The following is a 19,638-nucleotide window of genomic DNA, read 5'->3' on the forward strand; positions in this document are numbered from 1 at the left end:
GAAGCTAAACTAACAGCAAGAATTTCCCATAAAGCACCATTGTTGAAAAAATGGCATGTGCAGAATTGGTTAAAATTTGCCAAGGAAAACATCGATTGGCCCAAAGAGAAATGATGTAACACTCTGTGGACTGATGAGAGTAAAATTGTTCTTTTCGGGTCTAGTAGTCATTTACAATACATCAGGAGACCCCTGGGTAATGAATTCAAGCCACAGTACACTGTGAAGTCAGTGAAGCATGGTGGTGCAAAAATTATGGTATGGGGATGTTTTTCATACTATGGTGTTGGTCCTATTTATCGCAAAGCAGGGATCATGCATCATCTATAGTATCTAACTATAGGTCAATATCAAATCTTCCCTTTATTTCCAAGATCCTAGAAACATTTGTAGCACAGCAGCTATGCTCATACCTACATAGGAAGAACATTCATGAAATCATCATGTGCAGCAGTAAAAGACTTTGGTGTGATTATTGACTCCAGTCTTTCATTTGATGCTCATGTAGAAAAACTAGTTCATGCTTTGTTACCTCTAGATTGGTTTATTGCAATGCCTAGCTGTCTGGATGTTCCGGTAGACGCATAAACAAGCTCCAGTTAGTCCAGAATGCAACAGCCAGAGTCCTTATTAGAACCAAAAGATATGACCACATCACCCCTATCTTATCTACACTTCATTGGCTCCCACTAAAATTCAGCATTGATTATAAAATATTACTATTGACCTATAAAGCACTGAAAGGTCTTGCCCTGCAGTACCTGAATGAACTTTTGGTCTTTTATGATCAGCCACACCTACTTTGATCAAAAGTTGCAGGCTCTTTGAAGATGACAACAGGGGGCAGAGCTTTCTCTTACAAAGCCCACAGTTATGGAACAGCCTTCCAATTAGGGTTCCAAACTCTGACAGAGTCTCAGTGTTTAAGTCTAGGTTGAAAAAATATTTGTTTAGTCAAGCTTTTGTGAATAGTTTTTTCTTAGGTAAAGAATCCCCACGCATTCAGTAAGGTTTGTTGATGGTGGAGTGGCTGGCTGCTTTATGTCCCAGGACTCCCTCATGTCTGTGTTACCTTCTGGCTCTCCCTTTTACAAACCATTACAGAATTAGAGAATACTGATCTGGACCCCTGGTATGCCACCGGAAGTGCGCTGATTGAGCAGGGACGTACCGTATGTCAGTGAGTATACAAAGGAGTGTACTCCTGGTGAAGCCAGGTTGGAATTAGCCAGGTTGCATGCAGCTTAGGGGTAACCATGGACAATCAACTGATCTTCTAGCTTCACATTGATTAACTGACATGCTCAAGCCATTTTCTTCTTTATGACATTAAAGGGATTCATCCATTTCTAACCAGAGTCCCTTGTCATTTTGAGACTGGATTACTGCAGCTTCCTCCTGGCAGGTTTACCTCTGTGCACCATTCATCCTCTGCAACTGATCCAGAATGCAGCTGCACGACTTGATTTCAGCCTCAGTACCTGAAATTTTGGTCTTTTATGATCCGCCATGCCTACTTCGATCAAAAGGTACAGGCTATTTGTTGGTACCTTGAATAGTGTAGTCTATAGCAGAGGGTAAAGTTTTCTCTTACAAAGCTCCAAAGTTATGGAACAGCCTTCCAGTTAGTGGCCGGGACTCAGACACAGTCTCAGTGTTTATGCCTAGGCTGAAAAAATATTTGCTTAGTCAAGCCTTTTGTGAATAGTTTTTTCTTAGGTAAAGGAGCAGATCTGGAGGGTTCATATGGGGAGTTGTACTGTCATGGCTTGGGACTGCGATTGCTGTGGTGGCTTTGGGACTGCTGTTGCTGCGAGCAGTTTTGCAGTCAGGTCTCCATCAATGGACAGTGGATAGGTTCAACAAACTAGACTTCATGTGAAAACTGTAATGAATTTACTGGTTGCACAATTGCACTATTTGTCCATGTAGTACACAGTTATGGAAGGGATTTATTTATAATTGTGCTATCCATCATCACCCAGATGAGGATGGGTTCCCTTTTGATTCTGGTTCCTCTCAAGGTTTCTTCCTCATATCGTCTCAGGGGAGTAGCCTCTGGCTTGCTCATTAGGGATAAATTCATACATTTACAATTTATTTTGGTTTAATTTATTTTGAATGTATTTATTTCTGTAAAGCTGCTTTGTGACAATGTCCACTGTTAAAAGCGCTATACAAATAAAATTGAATTGAACTGAATTCAATTCCCAATTTCTCCCACACCACCCCATTGCTATGATCCCCCCTGGCTTCCTGTAGGTGCCCACATTAGATTTAAAACACTGATACTTGCATACAAAGCCAAAAACAGACCCACATACCTCAAAGCACTTATCACACTCCGCACTGCACCACGCTCCCTCCGATCCTCTAGCACTGCTCGACTGGTCCCACCATATCTCAGGGTACAAGGAAGGACTGCATCAAGACTTCTCTGTTCTGGTGCCTAGGTGATGGAATGAACATCCCCTAGATGTCCAAACAGCTGAGTCACTGGTGATTCTTACTGGTGAACAGCTAATTTTTATAAAACCTTGCTTTGTAAAAAATGCCTGATGTTTCATTGTGTAGCTATTATGTCAATTCCAAGAACTCTCAATAAATAAATGTAGAATATTATTTAATAGTCTATTTTATTTAATAGTTAAGGTGTGTCATAATGAATACATGATTTGTTAATATGGAGTTTTATAGAGATTTTTACAGTATTGTTTCAGAGACTGTTCCGGAGCAGCTTTACAGACATTATCAGAGTGTTAGAACCCAGTGAGCAAAAAAGGAACATGGCGGAACACTCGGAAATGGAGCTCAGGAGTAAGCAAGAGAGATGAGCAGTGTGAATGACTATAATAAGTGTTATACAAGATTAAGGATCTTACAAATGTGAGTATATAAAGAGCTACATTAGTGTCATAGCTTCAGTGTAAAACTAAAGAAGCAAACACCCGAACACATTTCAGCTGATCGACTACCTTTAGGGTAAAAAGACATTTAAGACAAAGAAATGAAAAATACATATATTATCTTAGACATTAACTGAAAAAGAAAGGTAGTGTAAATGTGTTTTCCCCCCTTCATTGTCACTTTAACTGTTAACTAAATCTCATAAAATTTCTCAAAGTGAACATATTGCTCAGACTAAAATTGTTAGTGCACTACGGAATTATGTTACTGGACACTACAGTCTTCTTTTGCTTCTATAGTATTATTTTCTTTCTTCTTGTGAAACACCACTCCATCTGGTTGCTCCCTCCATTTCACTGTGATGTTCTCTGCCATCAGTTTCTGATTTATCTGAAGAATACAATAAGACTTTTATTACTAAATATTGGTGGTTAGAGACAATATACTGGAAAAACCTGTAAAAATGGCACAGAAACTGAACACAATAGTCAGATACATATATTACAGTGTAAATACATCAGAACTTGAGAAAGGAAATGTACATTATAAGGGGTCGTGTGGAATATGAGACCCACCTCCTTCAAGGTGGCAATCTTTACTGTAAAATTATTCACTTCCTGATTCGACTGGATCTTCACCCTTATGATCTGATTTTTTCCAGTGATTACTGGATGTATCAATTCAAACACAAACATGAACACACAATTTTTGAATATTTGTCTAAATGTGAGAATTAATAAAACTTTAACTCACCTGAGTAACAGAAGAAAGGCATTATGTCTGAGCACTGTGCATCAGCAGCCTGACTGTTATATAAATAGCCACAATTTTCATTCCCCAGGGCATTATCAGGTTTTCCTGACATCCAGCTGATGGTAGAGATGTTGGTTTGGTCTGTCCACTTCCAGGAGTCTCTGAACAGACCAAACCATGTCCATTCAGGGACCAGTGCCTGTATAAGTAAGTTTTCTTTTGCATCTCTTGCACTGGCCAGGTCTGTGTGATGGTGTCTACAGTAACTCTGGGCTTCAGGCCATGTCACAAGATTGGAGATGTAAATATACCTCTGACTGTCAGCTTTACTGTCTGTGACAATAATATAACCCCACATGACTCAACATGAATATTCAGGAAATGATAATACAAAAAGGTTAAAATGTAAAAGCACTTTTTACAGAAACTGATGAATGTGAAAATAAATCAGAAACACTGCATGTTTTGTAAAGTGTAACAGTAAACCATTTCCCGTGTGCAGTAAAAGTTCATAAAGATCGATTGTCTTTTCTGATAGTTGAAGTTTTTTCTATGATTTGCTGTTGAATTTTATTCTGTACTTGAGAACACACCTAAGTTCAATGAACAAAGTGAAGAAACAGTTTAGAAATTTTTCTTAAGGCAACATTCTTTTATATAATAGAAAATATGTAGTTTCTCACCATCAAAGCACACAAAGGGTAATGTGAATGTACATGGCCTATCGTCCCAACCCCATGGACTTATTGCAGCACACTCCTGATGTCCATTTTTGTTGTTAGGCTGTCCTTTAGGCCAATCTGTCATACTTCCCAGTATCTCATTTCCAAGGGACCATCGCCAGCTGTTGATCTCATTGTACATTCCAATCCAAGCACTGGAACTGAATTGTTGTCTCTGTGCTTCATTCTGTAGTTGAACCATGTTGTCATTACTTTCAATGATAGCCAGGTCATTGTGGTTGATCCGGCAGTATGCTTGAGCATCACTCCATGTTTTCCCCTGCTGGATCAGATAGTATCTCTGGGGGACAGACTGGACTAGGGGGAAGACTCCTGTGGAGGAGATTTTTAAAGGTTTTATTTAATATTAGGTCTGTGGCAGAACTTTCAGTAACTTTCATTTTTTAATTTTAGGTTTTCAGTGTGAAAGATCTTTTTCTTATTTTTCTTTTCTTGAGTACAAAACTCAAGAATGCTGAAACTGACAGTAAGGCTACCAGTTTAGGAGGATGAAGGCTACCATATGCCTCCTTTCTGGTCAAGCTATCATTTAAACCACCACTTGCACTGAGCAGCTCACTGGAAAACTTGGGTCTAGTAGGTTACTCTCTTTCTCTCTCTCTCTCTCTCTCTCATACACACACACACACACAAACTTATTTTGTCTCACCTGTGAGAAACAAGAGTATGAACAGACATTGCTCCATCACTGATGTGTCCTTAGGAACTCACTAAGAAATAAGAATCAGCAGTCCTGATCAAAAAACTGAAAAGTACACGTATCACATCAATATATATCATGATATTTGAAGTTGAACATGAATCAGTGCAGTTTTTATTCACAATCACAATAATAAAAGTCCAAGAATAACATACATTAGTCTACAGAAGGGGAGCTGTGGGTATCTGAGCACTGGCCCCGTTGCCCCTTGATATACTGTCGGGTCCAAACGTCTGAGAACACTAGTGAAAATGCTTCTGTTTGGCATTATTTTTCAGTTTAACACAAAGGTTTTCATTACAAATAATATTATTAGCAACAACTTGTGAAAAGTAAAATCTTAGAAATATTTACATTACATAGTATTCGACAGATAAGCTTATACTATGTATGGACATAGCAGTTATTAGTGTAGCAGCCAGGTAGAGAGTATAGTAAAGTCAGGAACTATATACAATATTTTTATAAATACAGTAGCAGCAAAAAATGTAGGCAGTAAATACAGAAATGTGCAAAAATTGCAAAGGGGGTGGAATGATGTTCAGTTGAGTATGAGTATGAGTGTGTGTGTGTGTGTGTGTGTGTGTGTGCGTTGTCAGTCCAGACTCTGCGTATTGAGGAGTCTGATGGCTTGGGGGAAGAAACTGTTGCACAGTCTGGTCGTGAGGGCCCAAATGCTTCTGTACTGTTTGCCAAACAGCAGGAGGGTGAAGAGTGTGTGAGAGGGGTGTGTGGGGTCAACCACAATGCCACAATGTGGTTGACCCACAATGGAGGGAGGAGAGAACTTGATGATCTCAGCTGTCCTCACTATCTGCTGCAGGGTTTTGAGATCCGAGCTGGTGCAATTTCCAAACCAGGCAGTGATGCAGCTGCTCAGGATGCTCTGTTGAATATGGTGAGGATGGGGGTGGGAGATGGGCTTTCCTCAGCCTTTGTATAAAGTAGAGACGCTGCTAGGCTTTCTTGGTTATGGACCTGGTGTTAAGGGACAAGGTGATGTTCTCCGCCAGGTGAACACCAAGGAATTTGGTGCTCTTGATGATCTCCACATAGGAGCCATCGATGTTCAGTGGATAGTGGTCGCTCTGTGATCTCCTGAAGTCAACAACCATCTCTTTTTTTAGTTTAGTTTAGTTTTGTCCACATTCGGAGACAGGTTGTTGGCTCTGCACCAGACTGTTGGCTGCTGCACCTCCTCTCTGTATGCTGACTCGTCATTCTTGCTGATGAGGCCCACCATGGTTTTGTCATCGGCGAACTTGATGATGTGGTTCGAGCTGTACGTTGCTACACAGTCGTGAGTCAGCCGAGTGCACAGCAGTGGACTGAGCACACAGCCCTGGGGGGCCCCGGTGCTCAGTGTGGTGGTGTTGGAGATGCTGTTCCCGATCCTGACTGACAAAGGTTTTCCAGACAGGAAGTCCAGAATTCAGTTGCAGAGGGAGGTGTTCAGGTCCAGCAGGTTCAGCTTTCCAAACAGGTGCTGAGGAATGATTGTGTTGAATGCTGAAATGAAGTTTAAGAACAGCATTCGAATGTATGTGTCCTTTTTGTCCAAGTGGGTTAAGGCCAGATGGAGGGTGGTGGTGGTGGTGATGGTGTCCTCTGTTGAATGGTTGGGACGATATGTGAACTGCAGGGGGTCCAGTGAGAGGGTCAGCAGGATCTTGATGTGCCTCATGATGAGCCTCTCGAAGCACTTCATTATGATGGGTGTGAGTGCAACGGGACGGTAGTGATTGAGGCAGGACACTGAAGACTTCTTCGGCACAGGGACGATGGTGGTGGCCTTGAAGCACGTTGGAATGATGTCTCTGCTGAGGGAGATGTTGAAGATGTCAGTGAGAACATCTGCTAGCTGGTCTGCACATCCTCTGAGCACTCTGTCGGGAATGTTGTCTGATCCAGCAGCCTCCCGCGGGTTCACTCTGTGTAGTTTTACTTCACATAAGCCATGGTTAGACAGCACCTGGTCGTTGGGAGGAGGAGTGGTCTTCCTCACTGTCACGTCATTCTGTGCCTCAAACCGAGCGTAGAAGGTGTTCAGCGCATCTGGGGTCCTCAGCAGCGCATGCACCTATGAGGTCATCCACAGCTTCTGGTTGGAGTGTGTGGTGAAGATCTTGGAGACAGCGAAGTCATCAATACATTTGCTGATGTAGCTGGACACTGATGCCATGCATTGGTGAAGTCACCATCGGTTGCAGCTTCCCTGATCATGTACCAATCAGGGTGCTCAAAACAGTCCTGAAAAGCAGAGAAAGCTTCTGCTGGCCGGGTTTTCATCTGCTTCATAACCGGTTTGGAGTATCTGACTAGTGGTCTGTATGCTGAGATTAACATAACCGAAATGTGGTCTGAGTAGCCAAGATGGGGGCGGGGCTCCGTCCGGTACGCACCAGGGAAGTTTGTGTAAACGAGCTCCTGCATGTTCTCCCCTCTCGTTGCAAAGTCCATATGCTGATGGAATTTAGGGAGCACTGACTTGAGATTTGCATGGTTGAAATCTCTGGCAACAATAAACAATCTGTCAGGGTGAGAATTTTGTAGCTTGCTAATAGCCCCATACAGTTCACAGAGCGCCTCCTTAGCATTAGCACTGAGGGGAATTTATACTCCGACTATAAGGACAGTGGTGAATTCCTGTGGCAAATAAAATGGTCTGCATCTAACAGTCACAAACTCCACCAACGATAAGCAGTAACTAGAAACTAGCACAGAGTTCTTGCACTATTCCTTGTTGATGTAAACACACTAGCCACCACCGCAAGTCTTACCGCACAGAGCTGCGTTTTTGTTGGCACAAAATGAGGCCTGCCGATCTAGCTGAATGGCGGTGTCTGGAACTCTGTCGCTCAACCACATTTCCTTGAAAACAAAGACGCAGCAGTCTCTAAACTCACGCCACGTAGTTTGCTGGAGTCAGATGTAGTCTAATTTAATGTCCAGGGAACAGACATTGGAGAGCAGGATGGACGGGAGAGCTGGGAGTCTAGGGTTTGTTTTTAGCCTAGCACGGACCCCCGCCCGCTTGGCGCGCTTCCGCATCATCGTATTATGACGCCCCCTCCCCCGCCACTGGCATCAGGTGACGCCAAGGGCTGGAGGCCTGGTCCCAGCAGCAAGCCAAGATTGCATAGCTTCTCCAGCAGATCTTCATGCAGGTCGGTTGTTGCACTAATATATACTAATGCCTAAACTATTTCATTGCTGAAGCACCTTCTGATTTTATTACACCACTCAGTCTTTTTGGCTAACAGTCTATCAGCCTGGCACATCTTGATTGGTCAATATTTTCTCACTTTTTCTTGCAAAAACATTCTATAGATCCATCAAATTGTAAGGGCATCGCCTGTGCACTGCCCTCTTCAGGTCACCCCACAGATTTTTAGTTGGATTCAGGTCTGGGCTCTGGCTCCGCCATTCAGAGACATTGATCTTCTTTTGGTTAAGCCGTTCCTTTGTTGATTTGGATGTATGCTTTGGGTCATTGTTCTGCTTACTAGCAGACACCTGAAGGTTTTGCACTAAAATCGACTGGTATGAGCTTGGATTTTTTTTTTTTGTGAGAAAGGGCTTCCACCCAGCCACCCTACCCCATAGCCCAGACATGTGAATATGAGAGATTGTGGTCACATGCAGAGAGTAATCAGTACTTGTCAGATATTCCTGCAGCTCCTTTAATGTTGCCATAGGTGTCTTGGCAGCCTCCCTATTAAGTTTTTGTCTTGTCTTTTCATAAATTTTGGAAGAACATCCTGTTCATGGTGATGTCGCTGTGGTGCTCCATTTTCTCCACTTGTTGATGATGGCCTTCACGGTTTTACATGGCACATCTAATGTTTTGGAAATTTTTTGTACCTCTCTCCTGATTGATATCTTTTGAAAGTGGGACCCTGTACAGGCTTTGTAAGCTCTTTGCAGGCCATGGCTTCACCAGTTGGATGAAACCAAGAAAATGTGACGAAAATCCTACAGAAACATCTGATCTTTATTTGGGGTGAATCAGAATAAATTCATTGATGTCAGCTGTATGATAATTACTTTTGAACATGCGACTGAATGTGATTGGTTCATTCTGAACACAGCCACATCCACAATTATTAAAGGGTGTGTATACTTATGCAACCAGGTTATTGTAACTTTTTAAAATTTTTTCTATTTTTCCCTAAAACCTTTCTGATTGTTTTTCATTTAATTTTTATACGTTGTAATTTCACATTGAGGGTGGAAAAAGTTCTGACATGGTTTGTCTTGGTTTCATTTTTTTACCTCACAAAAACCTGCCATTTTAACAGGGTGTGTAGACTTTTTATATTCCCTGTAATCTTGAATGGCTGAGGGATTTTGCCTGGATAATTTACAAACAAGACTGAAGTGTTGCTCAAAAGTTGTCAGGAGGCAAGCCATTTTATAATTTATGGTGTTTCACATTTAAGGAGTAATATTTAAAAATCTTCTCAGTTTTAGTTTTTTTTTTTAATTTGTACAAAAGGAAAGAAGATTTTTTTTTGTTACTTCATAATTTAACAATATATAAAATAAAATGTCCTAACTGCACATCATGTTGTCGTGTCAATGCTGGAGTCAGTGAGAACTGCACTTCCCAGAACACATCAAACATGACCGCCACGGACTACAATCCTCTGCACTACAACACTCCACCATCTCATTCACCAAAGTTGTAATTATACACACCCGATCCCAATCACACACACACCTCATAAATACAGACTCTCTCCAAAGACTTGTCGTGATCTAATGCTCAATGTCCCTTTACATGACTTACCAAACCTTGTATTCTGTGCAAAGATATTCTTTTTTTTTATCCTGCCTTGTTGTCTGGTTTCTGGATTTTTGGAATTGCTGTAACAGAGTTGTTTGCTGATCGCCTGACTTTTTGCCTGTTTCTGTTTATGGTTTTTCTTTCATGTTTTTCATCTGTTTGCTAGTTTCTTTGATAAACATTCAACTGCATTTGCATCCGTCTCCGACTCCATCGCATTGTTTGTAGTCTTTTTATGTTTAGTCATAAAACTATTATGGCTCAATAATTGCAGTTTTATTTAAATTAGTATATTTTTATTTACATTTATTTTAAATGATATAAATTTAAATGTAGTTATTTAATTTAAAGAAATTAAGACTATTTACAGCTCAGCTGGTGGAAAAAGTTTTTTCTAACATCAACCCTAAACTCATGAAGAGTGTTCCAAAAAGAAATTATAAAAATTTTGTAGTAATGATTTGAAAATTTAACATTAAAATTTAAAAAGTCTATACAAATAAAGATATCACACACCATTAAATTATCTAATGTAAATTTATCAGTGGTTTTTATTTTTATGCTATAGTCAGTATTCCTTAAACCTTGATCTATGAGCCTCTTTTTAATTGTAGTTTAATTGTAGTTAAAAATTATTTTTTTAATTTAATTATGTCTGCACAGCCCAGCTCTGAAAAGATAAGTAATAAAAAATACTAAAAAACAAACAAAAAAACCCTAAAGATAAGAAATTATCCAGCTCAACATATCAAAATCAACACACCTGAAATGTGAAGGTGGTGAACAATTAACTCGATGTCCTTCAGAAGCTTTCTGCAGTATCTGATAAACTATTTGCTATTTGTCTTCTTTTAGGCTTAATGACTAATGCAAGCCACAACGTCATCCTCTCCCTACTTTCCAAATCAGATTGGATGGAAATCTGTGATGTACAGGGCACAGCACCAACACCCCAGTTGTGGTGATGATGGTGGTGGACAGTGTTGTGTAACACCATGACTGTGAACTCCATAGCATGTGATTTGCATGATAGCATGTGATACTGCAGCCCCACTATTGTGTAGTTCCTGCTGACAGTCTGATTACATCCTGCAGTGTCATTCTCAGTCACATGAAGAACAGTGCTCTTTTGTTTTTCTTTCCATATCACACTAATCACACGATTTTAAAAAGGCCATTTACGGAGTGTATCTCAGTGCTTATATTTATACTCCTATAGATCTTCTGTGTGACTTTAATCATTCTTACATGTCTTTGAGAGATCAGTACCAGTCTGAGCCATCTGTTAAGATTTAATGAAACATCCGTCTTTGTCCCAACTTTCAATTCAGTTCAATTCATTTGTATCATTCCATGAACCTCCTGATCTGCATATGTATCAAAGAGAAAAGCTATTTAACTAAAAGCATGATAAACCAAATAGGTTTTCAAATAGGTGACCTAAATATTGAGACTGTGTCTGAATGCTGAACAGGCAGTTCCATAGCTATGGCTTTGTAGGGAAAAATTTCCACTCCCTGCTGTAGTCTTCATTACTGGAGCATCGAGTCAATAAGCAGAAGGTCTTTCTCTGCTGAACATGATGCACGTTTTGCAACCCTATTTCCATAGAAAACCTTTTAAACCAAATTAGAGTGGATGGAAGCTTTTCCCTCAACTGTAACTATGGATACAACTTGGAGAAGTTTCTCTGGAGAAATTAAAATATAAATTTTATATCGGGATTTCTGTAAAGCTGCTTTGTGACAGTGTTCATTGTTAAAATTTAATTTAATTGAAAATGGGCAAAGGCAAAAAGTGGACAAAGGAGGAAAAACAGCAGATAAAAGGCAGAAAAAACAGTGGAAAATGAAGGAAAATAGTGGACAAATATGGAAAAACAATAGAAAAATGGCAAAGAAAGGTGGAAAAACAGTAAAAAAGAGGAAATATGGTGGACAATGGTGGACAAATGGAAGACAAAGGTGGACAAAGGAAAAAAAACAGCAGACAAAAGTGGAAAAATGACAAAGGCAGACAAAGGTGGAAATACAGCAAAGAAACAGCGAACAAAGGTAGAATAAAATGGTGAATGTAGGAGCCATGCTTATCTTATTTAATTTTTCTATATGTTTATTTAAATATTAGTTTGCTGCTATATTGTTAATGTTGTTTATTTATCTGAGTGTGTGTCCTCTATAGGTGTGAAGGGAAAAATGTTTAAAAGGATATGCCACCCCTGACAGGAAGGGGGCGCTGGTGTGAGAGCATACAGTCTTTCGACTGTGCGCATGGAGCTAGGATGACATGGTGCAACAAGCTTGCGATTAGCCTTTAAGTTGTTTGTTTGTTTTATGTTGCAATTCAAGTTAATTTTGGTTTAATAAACTTCAGTTATTGTTTGGAACCTCAACAAGCCTTTCTGGATCTATTCATGCTACTTTGCACACGTCGAATTATTGCATCAACACCTCCCATAGTGGCCAAGAAACAAGGGAAATTTGGAACATGTTTTTTACCACTACATCATGTCGAAAGACTATGCTTTGAAAATGGAATTTGTTTGAGAAGAGGATTACTTGAATGGAATAGACTGTTTGAGACCACATGGCATTGAGAATGCATGGCATTGGAGGCAGCAAACAAAGGAAACTTCTCAAAGAGGTATGTGGTTGAGGATACAATTTGCTGAGCTAATGCTAAGTTAAATTTGAATGTTATTGGAAAGACATTCAAGTTTGATGCTTCAGACAGTGGATGAAAGAATTCATTTGAAGAATTCAAAGATCTTGATGTGTGTAATTTTTAAAGAAATATCAAAGGAGATTTGAAAAGGTTTTATGTTTTTGGAAAGTGGATATTTGCTTGTTTGAGGCAAAATGGAGAAGTCTGATGTAGAACAATCCCCTAGCTCAGCTCAGAAGGACTTGAATGAGGTTGCTGCTCATTTGAAAGCCTCCAGAGCAGGCAGGCTGGCACATCTTACAAGGCGAATGAATATTGTTAATTCTTTGATGGCTGATGCTGAATATTTGGAAGAAGTAAAGGGGAATATGTTGAAGTTCAGTGAACAGCTTGATGAATTCAAGTCTCTTCAAGAATCCTATGTTCAAGTGTTAAGTGAAGAGGATAAAGCTGAAGACTTGAAAACCTGGTATGAACCAAGAATTAAGCAAGTTGATAAGTTTGTTTCTGCTGTTGAAAGGTGGATGTCTAATGTTCAAGAAACTGACTCTCAAGCCAGTATTCAAGTTTCTTCTGCTCTAAAAGTGTCTGACCAGCTAAATGATGAAGATAATGCCTCAGTGGTTTTGTCTGTCTGTAGTAATAGACCTGGCAGGTCCAGCAGATCAAGTTCAAGCAGAACAAGTGTGTCGACATCAGCTTCAGCACGTATCTCTGCAGAGACAGAGAGAGCAGCATTACTTGCAAAAGCCAATGCACTGCAACAAAAACATGCTATAGAAAAGGAAGAAGAAGAACTTAGAAAGATGAAGGAGGTATGGGAAGTTCAAGCAGAAATTGCAGCCACCACAGCTAAAATTGAGTATCTCAAGAATCCTGTAACGAATGACAATGTGGTCACCAAAGATCTCATGAATGTGTATTGTGAGGAAATGTTGAATAAAACCCCATCAAGTGCTAAAAACACACAAGAAGTAAGGCCAAAAGAGACTTTTCATGCGCAGCTCTCTACAGCACCAACAGCACCAACAGCACCAAGTGTGACTGTGACTTCAAGACATTCTTATCCTCAGAACTGTAATGCAGTTCAACAACCCACTACTGTGAATACTGATTCCAAATCATCTGCACAAATCCCTCATTCAGCTAGAGCAAGTAGAGAATCATCTTCATCTATTATCATTCAGGGGCTTGATCTTGCTACAATTCTTCAAAGACAAAACAACCTGACAGACATGCTTGTGAAACAACAACTTCTTTCCACCTTACCAAGGGGAGAAATTCTAGTTTTTAATGGAGATATTCTGCAGTACAGGGCATTCCTTCATTCTTTTGAGCACACCATAGAAAGTAAAACTGATGACAATGAAGACAGATTGCACTTTCTCATTCAGTACACAAGAGGGCTACCACAGGAACTTGTAAGAAGCTGTCAACACATGTCACTGAGCAGAGGCTACCAAAAGGCAAAGCAGCTGCTGAAAGAACACTTTGGTAATGAATATAAGATTTCGTGTGCTTATATTGAGAAAGCACTCTCCTGGCCCTCAATTAAATCAGAAGATCCAAAAGCTTTACAAGCCTTCGCATTGTTTCTTAGAAGCTGCTGCAATGGCATGGAGGACTTGGAGTTCAAGGAAGAACTGGACACAGTCACCAATATGAGGAGCATCATTCTCAAGCTCCCATACAAGCTCAGAGAGAGGTGGCGTACAAAGGCATTCAAGTTACAAGAACAAAGGAGTCACAAGGTAAAGATGGTAGATCTTGTCAGCTTCACTGAAAAACAAGCTAACATTGTTTCAGACCCAATATTTGGTGATATCCAAGACTTAAGCCCAAGTAAAGGAAAGCCCAAAGTGCTATTGAAGCCCGAAGCCTAAATCCAAAGGCAGTTTTGCCACCAATGTGCAAGTGAAACCACCACAGACACCAACTAAGGGTTCACCACCACTATCCTGCCTCTACTGTAACAATGGACATGAATTGATGTCATGCTTGCAGTTTGAAAAGCAGCCACACAGGGAAAAGATAAACTTCATAAGACAGAATGGAATCTGTTTCGGGTGCTTGACCAAAGAAGGACATGTGAGTAAAGACTGCACAAAGCATCTTACCTGCACCATATGCAACAAACAGCATCCAAGTGTACTACACCTCAAACCACTAGAATCATCCAGATTCATCAAGATGGTAAGCATACTGGAATCAGAAAAACACAGAGCTACGCAGAATGCCTGCTGTCGATTGTACCAGTACAGATTAAAATTTCAAAAGGAAGTAAGATTCTGCACATATATTTCTTGCCTTTCTTGATCCTGGAAGTTCGGCAAGCTTCTGCACAGAGGATCTTATGAGGAAACTCAACAGTACTGGAAGAAAGACTAACATTCTTCTTCAAACGATGAGCCAGGATAAGTCTGTGCCCTCTTATATTGTCAGTGGGTTGGAAGTTTCTTCACTGGAAGAAAATAACTTTATTCCATTGCCTGAAGTCTACACACAACAGAGCATGCCCGTTGACACCTTTAACATTCCCACAAAGGAAGAATTGTCTAAAAGGCCTTACCTGAATAAGATACAGATTCTAAGGATTCCAGCCAAGGTGGAGCTGCTGATTGGAAGCAACACTCCCAAAGCCATTGAACCTTGGAATGTCATTAATAGCCAAGGGGATGGGCCATATGCAGTTAAGACCCTACTAGGGTGGGTTGTTCCCTGATCAGAGGCCAGTAGTAAGTCATTTACAACTTTTACCAGTGCTGTCTCTGTGCTATGATGAGGCCTAAATCCTGACTGATACATTTCATGAATGTTATTCCTATGTAAGTATGAGCATAGCTGCTGTGCTACAACCTTTTCAAGGACCTTGGAAATAAAGGGGAGGTTTGATATTGGCCTGTAGTTGGACAGTTGACAGGGATTGAGGTCAGGTTTTTTAATCAGGGGCTTGATAACTGCTAATTTAAAAGATTTAGGTACATAGCCAATGCTAAGGGAAGAATTGATTATCTTTAAAAGAGGTTTGATTGTTTCAGGAATTATCTGTTTGAGGAAACAAGTAGGTAAAGGATCTAGCATACAGGTTGATGATTTTGATGATGAAATTAGTGAAATTAGTTCAGTCTCTTCAAGGGGACTAAAGCGTTGTAGTTGTTTATCTAATATTATCATATTATCATCTACAGGGTTAGTTATAGAACTGTCCGGTTTTAAATTAATAGTCTGAATTTCTAGCCTGATATTTTCAATTTTACCATTGAAAAAATTCATGAAGCCATCGCTGCTATATAATGATTGTGTGCGTGTTTCTATTGTGGTCTTATTCCTAGTTAATTTTGCTACAGTATTAAATAAGAATCTAGGATTATTTCTGTTATCTTCAATTAGGGTGGAGAGATACATTGATCTAGCAGCACTAAGAGCTTTCTTATAGCTCAATAGGCTCTCCTTCCATGCTATTTGAAATACTACCAAGTTAGTTTGACGCCATTTACGTTCTAGTTTTCGAGTGGTCTGTTTTAAAGTTCGTGTGTGATCGCTATACCAGGGTGCTAGCTTTTTCTCCCTAATTATTTTTCTTTTAAGTGGAGCTACCTTATCTAGTGAGTTGCAGAACGTTGATTCTAAACATTCAGTTGCCTGGTCAAGTTCTTCGGGATCAGACGGTGATCCAATCATGGTTGATAAATCTGGGAGATTACTGATAAAACTCTGTGCAGTTGTTGACGTGAACGTACGTTTGACACGGTGACGTGGCAAGGTGCATATACTATGATTAATACACATTTTAAATGAGATGAGGTAATGATCTGAGATAGCTTCAGACTGTGGACATGAGACTTTAGCTTTGTCCAACTTGAGAAATAGTTAAGTAGTTGGCTGGTAGGATTTTCCTTGTCTTTAAGGACAGTACTGTACACAGTAGTGTTTCTTTTAACTTCAACATCATCAGGTGAGAGTGACACAGGTACCAGGGACTCTTTAGGCCATTCCTCTTCTTTCTTCCATAGAAAGTGTGGTCCATGGATCCACTCTCTGCACTTTACCAATGTGCTGGCACTCACCCCTCTTGATGCCAAGTCTGCTGGGTTCTGCTTCGTTCTGATGAATTTCCACTGTGTTACATCTGTGTTTTCTCTGATAACAGAGATCCTATTTGCAACAAATGTGCGGAATCATGCATTCTCATTTGCGATGTATTTTAGTACTGACTATCAGTCCAAAACGTTGAGCTTTTGAGATCTAGCTCCAATGCTTTCCTCAGCATAACATCCACTCTGACTGCTAACACTGCAGCTGTCAGTTCTAGATGTGGAATTGTCACTTGCTTAAGCAGAGCAACCCTGGCTTTTCCCAACAAGAAAGACACATGTACAGTGTGCATATCATCAGTCAGTCTCAGGTAACGCACTGTGCCATATCCTTGCTCACTGGCATCAGAGAAATGATGCAGCTCAGCTTGCTTCTGTGTTCCAAAACCAATTGGCTTTACACATCGTGGCATTCTGAAATCTTGTATCTCATCAAGATCCTTTATCCATTTTGTCCACTTTTCCACTGCAGCTTGTGGTATCTCCTCATTCCAACCACATTTGCTCCTACAGAGATCTTGGAGAAGCAATTTTGCAGGTAGAGTGAATGGACTCAAAAATCCAAGTGGATCATATATGGAGCTTACAACTGACAGTAGGTCTCTTCGGGTGTGGGATCTGCACTTAACAGTAATATTGAACTTAAACGCATCATTCTCCACGCACCACAACAATCCAAGTGCTCTTTCAGTGGGAAGCCTTTCCCTGTCGAGATTCAATTCCTTTACATTCTGAGCTCTGTTACTCACCCATTTTGTGAGCTGGAATCCTCCTGTTTGACAGAGAGATGTAAGGTCTTTTACCATCTCTACTGCTTCATGCTCTGTTGGAAATGACTTTAAACAATCATCCACATAGAAGTTGTTCTCGACAGTGCTTCTTACCTCAGATCGAAAACAGTCATTGTTATCTTTGGCTGTTTGTCTTAGAGCAAAGTTAGCACAACTGGGGGATGACACTGCCCCCAAAAAGATGTACTAGCATTCGATGTTCCACAGCAGGCATACTGGCATCACCCTCTGGCCACCAGAGGAATCGCAAAAAGTCAACATCTGCCTTTGACACTCTAACCTGATGGAACATCGCTTTGATGTCTGTCATAACCGCTACAGGTTCTTGGCGAAATCTGGTGAGGACATCGAAAAGTGTGCTGGTCAAATCAGGACCCTGAAGAAGTTCTGAGTTGAGGGATTTACCTTGAAAGGTGGCACCACAGTCAAAAACACCTCTTATGGTCTGTTTTTGTGGATGGTATACACAGTGATGTGAGATGTACCATAATTTACCGTCTGTTCTTTTCAACTCTTGTTGCGGTACTACTTCAGCATAGCCCTTATTTATGACTTCAGTTAGAAATTCAGTATAGTCGGTTTTGAATTGTTCATTCTTCTTGAACTTTCTTTTCAAACTCTGAAGTCGCTGTTCTGCCACTTGGTAATTGTTAGGCAGCACTGTGTCATCCTTCCTAAAGGGTAAATCAAGAGTGTAATGTCCATCTTTCAACTTGACTGACTGTTCTGCAATCTTGATGAACCTTTTGTCTTCTACAGACATTTCAGCCTTGTCTTCTCTTGACCTCTCATTGAAATCATGGTCGTATTGTTTCAACGTTTCTTCCAGGTTTGAGACAGAAATTCTGTTAACAACAACAACAACATCACAGCTATACCTGTTTGCTGTGGTTTTGCCTTGTAAAGGCTGCTTGACCTTAGTGCAGCTTTTGATACCATTGATCATGCTATTCTCCTCAATAGACTAGAAAATGTAGTAGGCATTAAGGGAACAGCCCTTTCCTGGCTCAGGTCTTATTTGACTGATCGTTATCAGTTTGTAAACGTAAATGGTGACTTCTCTTCTCATGCTAAGGTAAAGTTTGGTGTTCCGCAAGGCTCTGTTTTAGGCCCACTGCTCTTTTCTTTATATATGCTACCTCTGGGCAAAATTATTCGTAAGCATGGTATTAGCTTCCACTGTTACGCTGATGACACACAGTTGTATGTTTCAGCAAAGCCAGATGACAGACACCAGCTTAATAAAGTTGAGGAATGTGTAAAAGACATTAGAAACTGGATGCTTATTAACTTTCTCTTACTTAATTCTGACAAGACAGAAGTACTTGTACTAGGACCACATGCAGCTAGAAGTAAGCTTTCTGATTACATAATAACTCTGGATGACCTTTCTGTTTCATCATGTGCAGCAGTAAAAGACCTTGGTGTGATTATCGACTCTAGTCTTTCTTTTGAAGCTCATGTAGATAATATAACTAGGATTGCTTTCTTTCATCTCAGAAATATTGCTAAAATAAGAAATATATTGTCACTACACGATGCAGAAAAATTAGTTCATGCTTTTGTTACCTCTAGGTTGGATTATTGTAATGCCTTACTGTCTGGATGTTCCAGTAGATGCATAAACAAGCTCCAGTTAGTCCAGAATGCAGCAGCGAGAGTCCTTACTAGAACCAGAAGATATGACCACATCACCCCTATCTTATCCACACTGCATTGGCTCCCAATCAAATTTCGTATTGATTATAAAATACTACTATTGACCTATAAAGCACTAAATGGTCTCGCGCCACAGTACCTGAGCGAACTTTTGGTCTTTTATGATCCGTCACGCCTACTCAGATCAAAAGATGCAGGCTATTTGTTGGTACCTCGAATAATGCGGGCTACAGCTGGGGGTAGAGCTTTCTCATACAAAGCCCCACAGTTATGGAACAGCCTTCCACTTAGTGTTCGGGGCTCAGACACAGTCTCAGTGTTTAAGTCTAGGCTGAAAACATATTTGTTTAGTCAAGCCTTTTGTGAATAGTTTTCTTAGGTACAGGGGCAGGTCTGGAGGGTTTCACAGGCATAGAGTGTTGTGGTGAAATGGGATGTTTGGATGCTGTCGCCCCCCCACTCTGACACGTTCACTCAGGTTTGTCAACGGTGGAGTGGCTGGCTGCCTTATGTCCCAGGGTGCCCTCATGTCTGTGTT

At 40.4% G+C, this 19,638-nt stretch overlaps 1 protein-coding gene across 3 annotated transcripts; it reads right to left on the reverse strand.

Moving 5' to 3' along the window:
- Window positions 1-2,639: 2,639 nt before the first annotated feature.
- On the reverse strand, window positions 2,640-10,784 carry LOC113525372 (C-type mannose receptor 2-like). 3 transcript variants are annotated; one of them, XM_026911868.3, is made up of 6 exons: window positions 10,656-10,784; window positions 5,053-5,113; window positions 4,344-4,715; window positions 3,661-3,993; window positions 3,483-3,574; window positions 2,640-3,297 (listed from the first exon to the last, which is right to left on the reverse strand). In XM_026911868.3, exons 2-6 carry the CDS (start codon window positions 5,087-5,089, stop codon window positions 3,172-3,174), a joined length of 960 nt encoding a protein of 319 aa, XP_026767669.1. In that variant the 5' UTR covers window positions 5,090-5,113; window positions 10,656-10,784; the 3' UTR covers window positions 2,640-3,171. The 3 variants fall into 3 exon arrangements, with proteins under 3 accessions (XP_026767669.1, XP_034166734.1, XP_053095514.1); XM_034310843.2 differs by lacking the exon at window positions 3,483-3,574; XM_053239539.1 differs by lacking the exon at window positions 10,656-10,784 and having other exon boundaries at window positions 5,053-5,476.
- Window positions 10,785-19,638: the final 8,854 nt, after the last annotated feature.

This window comes from Pangasianodon hypophthalmus, chromosome 14 (genome assembly GCF_027358585.1).
Source record: "Pangasianodon hypophthalmus isolate fPanHyp1 chromosome 14, fPanHyp1.pri, whole genome shotgun sequence".
Taxonomy (NCBI): domain Eukaryota; kingdom Metazoa; phylum Chordata; class Actinopteri; order Siluriformes; family Pangasiidae; genus Pangasianodon; species Pangasianodon hypophthalmus.

What these genes read in the sequence shown, in the direction of transcription:
- LOC113525372 (XM_026911868.3), bottom strand. Translation starts at nt 5,089, where the DNA reads ATGGAGCAATGTCTGTTCATACTCTTGTTTCTCACAG. An exon ending in ACCCTTTGTGTGCTTTGATG is followed by an intron (nt 3,994 to 4,343) that starts GTGAGAAACTAC and finishes TTATTGTCACAG; the next exon opens with ACAGTAAAGCTGACAGTCAG. An exon ending in AGATTGCCACCTTGAAGGAG is followed by an intron (nt 3,298 to 3,482) that starts GTGGGTCTCATA and finishes TGTATTCTTCAG; the next exon opens with ATAAATCAGAAACTGATGGC.